Consider the following 7,680-nt stretch of genomic DNA (forward strand, 5'->3'; position numbering starts at 1 on the left):
AATTAAAGGGTTGAATTAAACAATATTTCAAAGCTTAAATTCAAGTATATTTTCGATTTGTATTTCACTGTAATTCAAGGCTGGAATTCAACTGTATTAACACTGTAATGTTCGACTTGAATTCAAGTATCCTTTTCACTGGAGAATGCTATTGAAATCAAGTGTAATACAACTGTATTTCAACCCTTGAAATTTGAATGTATGACTGGAATTCAACTTGTTTTACACAGCAAAAATGCTTATAGGGTTAAAATTCCCAATAAGCATTTTTGCTGGAATTCAAGTTTAAAACAAGTACATTCAAACTTCAAGGGTTGAAATACATTTGGGTTACACTTTATTTCATTGGCATTCTCCAGTGAAAAGGAAACTTGAATTCAAGTCAAACATTATAGTGTTAATACAGTTGAATTCCAGACTTGAATTACAATGAAATACAAATCGAAAAATACTTGAATTTAAGCTTTGAAATATTGTTTAATTCAACCCTTGAATTATAGTTGAATACAAGTCGAACAAAATAATTTGATTCAAGTTCTTATTAATATTGTTTTTATTTAGTATATTAGATTTTTTTACATAAATTAAACATGAAATATTACAATTCAATTATAAATAAAGATTTGGAGCACCAGAATAATTTTGCTAATTTGTTTTTCAGTTCTTCTTTTCTTTCAAAACTTGCATTGTCAATGATGTTTCCAGGATTATTGTTGTCTTGATTATATTTGTGATCTGTGGATGTACTTCTCACATTTTATGGAACTGTTGACTGCTCTATTGAGTGGTTATATTCCGTACCTACATATGTTTAGTAAACAATGCAACAATTTTTTTTTTTAGTCTAATTTTGATTTTTTCACCATTTTACTATGAACTTAATTTAACTTTTTATATAAAACACTGATTATAATGAATTCTTGCATTTTAGTTATAATTTAGTGCAATTTCTAAAAGTATTAAATTTAACTATATTTTTTCGAATTTAAATTTTATTATCTTGACAATAAAAACTCGTTTTAAACAAATTTTCAAACATTATCATACATTTGGGGGATTCAAACAGTCTCCTATTAGGTTGTATTGTCATAATGTCCTAAAATATTTTTTTAGTTTAAACCAATTTTTGTTGGGTTTCAGACAAAAAAGTTATAAACTAATAAGACTTTTTGAACTATGTTTATTGGTTTGTCATAAAATAACACTTTTTTTGTTTGCAGCACAACAAGAATTTGTTTAAACTAAAAAAATATTTTAGAACATTATGACAATACGACCTAATAGCAGACCGTTTGAATCCACCAATTGTTTTACTTGAAAAATACTTGAAAACAGAATTGAAATTCAAATTGAATTCCACTTAAAATTCAACCACTTTAATTTTAATCTTATGTGTGCTTATTGGGTTGTTAACCATAGATAAATACACATATGTAGACCGGAAACTCTCCTGTCAAATACCTAACTCAGTTGTCAACAAGTAAGAAAGAATGGTAGGTCAAGCCCGATCATTTATCCTACACTGAGTAAATGATCAAAAACTTTTTTTTTAATTCAATATGGTTTTATATGGGGCACAGAAAAAATTATGAATGAAATATTTCCAAACAAACGCTTGTTTGAAATAAAATTTATATTTTAGTATTATTTTTATTTGGTTTTATTAATATATTTATTGATTTTAAATTTTGTTTTTAACAATGCTGGCAACTTTTTAAATAATCAAAAACGCATATTTATTCTTAAATTTTCTTTATTTATTGTACTGCAAATCAAGAACATTTTTATATTACGAAACATTTTTATAATTTGTTAAACCATAGGCAACACTTCTACACAAACAACTTTTTTTCTTTACAAATATTTTATTTGGTTTTAAGAAACATTTTAATAGAATCGAATATTTGTTTTAAATGACTTTATATTTTTTACGTTTACTATGAAACAAAAACAAATTTATGTAATTTGACAGACAGTTGGAAAAATAAATATTAAAAAAATATAACATTTTTATGTAAATGGGTTTAAATGTTTGTCCATTTTGTGGTCTGCATTGTCCAGACCGGGTATTGTTGAACTGAATGACGTCGATAATATTCTAGTTCATGCTTAACGTTTGGTAAGTATGATATTACAATAGTTGGCAATACTGTTAAGCGTTCCGATGCAATTTCAGATTTCCAGATGTTTGGGTGCCTATTCCGGCTATTCTTCTTGCGATAATACTTAATAAATGGTAAGTACGCTTGATTATCAATTAATAATACAAATATGCTAATAAATACAGTTCGTAATGAATTTTTCTCTATCTTCTCGTAGGTGAAGAATATTCAGTGTTATTGGATTCCCGTTATATGGAAAGTGCGCAAGTTTGGCTGATATCTCACACTTTCATTCCTGGATATTTTCTATTAAAAATGTCTATAAAATTATTTTATTTTAAAAACATTGTATTATTCAAAACATTGTGCATTTTCTATAGAAAATATTATTTTCAGCAGTATTTTCTATAGAAAACATTATTTATAACAGTATTTTCTATAGAAAATGTTGTTTTTAACAGTATTATCTATAGAAAATGTTGTTTATAACAGCATTTTCTATAAAAGTTTTACTAATTTTTAATTGTATTTTTTATGAATATTTTTATTGATTTAAATATAAAATTGTTTGAATTTGTACTCAAAACCAATTATTTGTTTTTATTCTTTTATTAAAAAAATTGTTTGATATTTGGAGGATATTCAAATATTATATTTTATTAATAGTAACAATATTTTAATAAGAAAAAAAATATTTTTTTTCAATAAAAATATTACGAAATGTAGTGTTTGATTTTGTGAATTTTGTGATAGGTCCTATTTCAGTAAAATATTTGTTTGATTTTATAAATTTTGTGTTTGAATACGAAATTTAGTTTTTTCTGTGGAGCTGTGAATAATTATGGACCGATCGCCAAATTAGGTCGTTTGATTTATGTCTATATGAAAGTAATTTCTGTTTAATTTTATATGGATACCAACACTTTTAAGAGATTTATGCTCATTAAAGTGATTTTCAGAAGCGGCCCTTATATGGGAGCTATGACTAATTATGGACCGATCATCATAAAATTAGATGACATGGGCGGAAATTAGAAAAAAACTCAAACAAAAATATTACTCAAACAATCACACATAATAGTATTGTTTTTGTTTTCACATAGCTTTCTTTACTAATATATTCTCACCACTTAGGTTTCTAACAACTGAGTTAGGTCTTTGACAGGAGAGTTTCCGTTCTATGTATATTTTCTCTATGGTTAAAACCAACTAAAAAAAATTGTAAATATGATAATTTAAACTTATTATTTTGATTAAGTATCAAACATTTTATTTAATTACTTAAAAACTATTGTCCTTTTTTTCTGTGTAGGCATTATGTCATTATTTCAATATGTTAAAATTCCTAAGGTTTGTCAAAAGTCATCTTCATCTTCTGGTGTAGTGGTGATTTCTTCGCTTTCGGTGGTAGTTTCTTCAGTAGTTGTTGATGGTTCAGGACTTGGTGTAGGTTCTGGTGTTGGTTCTGCTGTTGGTTTTGGTGTAGGTTCTGGTGTAGGTTTAGGTGTTGGTGGTTCCTTACGACCCTTAAGACAATCGTCTAAATTTACATAAGCATCCCAGCTTTCGTCTTCATAGACTTTTCTCGTTTCATTGGTGCATATATTTTCATTGTTTTCAATTATACGAATTTTTTCCAAAAATTCAGCAAATTCAATAAAAGCCTCATTTGAGATGTCATGCAAAACTTTGGCATTATCATTGCCCTGTGAATTTAAATTGTAAATATTTTAGTTTAAAGGTTTTACAGCCATGATTTCCAAAATATTCCTTAACTTACCTCATATATATAACATTGATATTCACCATCAACCGATGACTCCTCTTTGCACTGAGTCAAGGCATCACATGATTTTTGTGTGCGATTTCCAAAACTTTCACGTGAATCCGCCGTATCCAATTCGACATTAAGTCGTTGATTTTTAGCTAAATTACAGCAATTATCATAGTCTGTTTCATATTTTGTAGTAATTTCTCCCATTTCATTGACATAGTAACTGAAACAATTCGAAGATCCTCTAGGATTGTTAGCCATTAAATCAGTGGAGCGAGCAATCAATTGCAAAACATTCACATCGGCATGAGGTCTTTGAGCTGCCACACACTCAATTATCGTAAATGCAGCCAGTAGGGTAAATAATATTTTTAATTTGGAAAACATTTTTTGGTTTTTATTTCAGATAATTTTTTAACTTGTGTTGATTTGCTTATTACTTTAGAACTGTTAATGATGTTTTGACAAATTTGGGTTTTTATAGACCGGCCAATAAAAATTTTGTAAATTTGAAACAAAGGAATAAGATTTCTTTATTTTCTTCGAAGAAAAAGTTCAAAACTCCAAATTATTTCATTGAGTTATCAATGCAATTTTGTATGTAGACACTTCTTGTATGTATGTAATTATTTTATTTTCGAAAATTGTTTAATTTTGTAATGTTTTTTTTGGCACTTATCTTATGATAACAGAGTTCAGATTTTATTATTGTTATTATTAAATTTGTGTACTCCGAAATAAAAGTACTAGATAAATATTGTATATATGTACATTAGAGTGACAATCAGTTGTATGGAAAAAAATTTTTGTTAAAATTTTGAAGAGTGCCGGGTGGAATATTGTGACACTAGGCCTAAATGTTAAGTGCTGAAAATTTGAGCCAAATCGGGCAACGATTTCTGGACGCGCATCGAGGTCAAAGTTCAGATATATGCAAAATTTTACTGTTAATATGGAATAAATAGGTGAAACTCGTTAACTTTCTGCATTGTTTTCTAGAAATGTGTAGATTTATTTATATTAATGAATATTACATTAAAAAAAATTTTTGGAAATTAGCCCTGTATCTCCTTTGGTTCAAAATGACCCAAAAACTGTATTATCGCCAAAATTAGAGAAAAATGCAAATTTTTCAGTTTTTGAAAAAATTTTGCTACTAAATAAATACTTTTGCAATTGAATGTAAAAGAATCGAAATATGTACGTAATTATCGTTGTAATGAGATATAAATGACAAAATTTGATTAAAAAATTTCAAAGTTATTACAAATTCGCCAGACCATTAACGTGTTTCAGGCCAATTGAACAAAAAATTTAGGAAAAAAAATAAGATATTTCGAGAAAAATTAAAATAAAAGCTCATTTTTACTTAAAATATGTCCATATTTACTTGTATATGAGTTTTTGTCTTCGTAGGATATCGTTAACCTATTCGCAGGTAAGGCCAAAAAAAAATTTTTTTTAACGGCTGTTTCAAAACTCCATTTTCAAATTTTTAAAAATTTTGTTAAACAAATTTCAGATTTTTTCGATCATCACATCGGGGTTTATTGAGATCAAAATAGGGAATAAAAATATGAAAAAATTATGTCAATACCTCTTACAGTTTTTCCGTACCTGCGATTTAAATTTTGGGTTTTTCAAGAAAAACTAATTTTTTGTCCATATTTAGGCGAATGAGTCCAATTTCCTTACTGTTATAAATTTTAAGTAAAACCTATTCATAATATTATATTCCTTGTAATTTTAAATATGTTCTGAAAGTTTTACTAAAATCGGAAAACGATAACCTTTAAATCGTGAAGGTCAAAGGTCAAATTTTTCAATATTTGGAATTTTTCATGGAGAGATAGCGAAATGTTATATATTTTTGGGCCGATTTTCATGAAACTTGAGGAAAATATATATTGGTGTCTAGCATTTACAACAACAGTGCAAAAATGGATTTTAACCTTTAAGAAGACTTGGGGTCAAAATGGTTGTGTTTTTCGTGATTTTAAAAGTTGAGGGTAATTTGAACCCCAAGTGCTGCTAAGGGTTAATTTCCATTTTTGTGCTGTTATTTTAAATTCTGGACATTATGTTAGATTTTCCTTAAGTTGCATTAAAATCGGCCCAAAAATATATAACATTTCGCTATCTTTTCATTAGAAATTCCAAATATTGAAAAATTTGACCTTTGACCTTCACGATTTAAAGGTTATCGTTTTCCAATTTTAGTAAAACTTTCAGAACATATTTAAAATTACAAGGACTATAATATTGTGAATTAGTTTTACTTAAAATTTATAACAGTATGGAAATTGGACTCATTCGCCTAAATATGGACAAAAAATTAGTTTTTCTTGAAAAACGCAAAATTTAAATCGCAGGTACGGAAAAACTGTAAGAGGTATTGATATAATTTTTTCATATTTTTATTCCCTATTTTGATCTCAATAAACCCCAATGTGATGATCGAAAAAATCTGAAATTTGTTTAACAAAATTTTTAAAAATTTGAAAATGGAGTTTTGAAACAGCCGTTAAAAAAAATTATTTTTTTTGGCCTTACCTGCGAATAGGTTAACGGTATCCTACGAAGACAAAAACTCATATACAAGTAAATATGGATATATTTTAAGTAAAAATGAGCTTTTATTTTAAGTTTTCTCGAAATATCTTAATCTTTTTCCTAAATTTTTTGTTCAATTGGCCTGAAACACGTTAATGGTCTGGCGAATTTGTAATAACTTTGAAATTTTTTAATAAAATTTTGTCATTTATATCTCATTACAACGATAATTACGTACATATTTCGATTCTTTTGCATTCAATTGCAAAAGTATTTATTTAGTAGCAAAATTTTTTCAAAAACTGAAAAATTTGCATTTTTCTCTAATTTTGGCGATAATACAGTTTTTGGGTCATTTTGAACCAAAGGAGATACAGGGTTAATTTCCAAAAATTTTTTTTAATGTAATATTCATTAATATAAATAAATCTACACATTTCTAGAAAACAATGCAGAAAGTTAACGCGTTTCACCTATTTATTCCATATTAACAGTAAAATTTTGCATATATCTGAACTTTGACCTCGATGCGCGTCCAGAAATCGTTGCCCGATTTGGCTCAAATTTTCAGCACTTAACATTTGGGCCTAGTGTCACAATATTCCACCCGGCACTCTTTGAAATCTAAAAAAAAAAAATCGGCTGTCACTCTAATGTACATATGCATACTTATTATTGCAATAAGTTGCAGTATTTAATATTTTATTGAACGATTTTACAGATCATCAATATCTGATAAATTTGTATCATGATAAACGTCCAAATGGTTGTCAGAATAAAAAATTATCAGGTATAGTCTCCATTTATTAGTATTATTGCTTCGTTATGACAAAATTGTTAGTGCTTTTGCTCAGACAACTTTGTCTTGACATTATATAAATTATATAAAATATAAAGGATTCCGAATCTTATATACACCCTTAACCAAAGTAAATTTAAAATAAAGACTGAAAACTATTTTTGTTAAAACAAGTAAGAGAGCTATATTCGGCTGTGCCGAATCTTATATACCCTTCACCAAATTATACTTCAAAATACAAATTTTAAATATTTTTAGGTAAACAAAATTTATTTTTTTTGCTGTTTTTTGAAAAAAAAAAATTTCGAATTGTTTTTTAAAACAATTTTTTTTTAAATTTTTTAAATTTTAAAAAATTTTTTATTCTAAATTTAAAATTTTTTTTTTCCAATTTTTTTTTAATATTTAGCGAAGGTGAAAAAAAAATCGGGTTAAAAGTAGTTTTTTCCGAT

The 7,680-nt window shown here is 26.9% G+C and overlaps 1 protein-coding gene across 1 annotated transcript; it reads right to left on the bottom strand.

Annotated features, from left to right (window-relative positions):
• Window positions 1-3,336: 3,336 nt before the first annotated feature.
• LOC135957123 (protein TsetseEP-like) lies at window positions 3,337-4,278 on the bottom strand. Its single transcript, XM_065507801.1, has 2 exons — window positions 3,883-4,278; window positions 3,337-3,808 (listed from the first exon to the last, which is right to left on the bottom strand). The coding sequence occupies exons 1-2, from the start codon at window positions 4,261-4,263 to the stop codon at window positions 3,458-3,460; spliced, it is 732 nt and encodes a 243-aa protein (XP_065363873.1). The 5' UTR covers window positions 4,264-4,278; the 3' UTR covers window positions 3,337-3,457.
• Window positions 4,279-7,680: the final 3,402 nt, after the last annotated feature.

The sequence above is a fragment of the Calliphora vicina genome, chromosome 4 (genome assembly GCF_958450345.1).
Source record: "Calliphora vicina chromosome 4, idCalVici1.1, whole genome shotgun sequence".
NCBI classification, from domain to species: Eukaryota; Metazoa; Arthropoda; class Insecta; order Diptera; family Calliphoridae; genus Calliphora; species Calliphora vicina.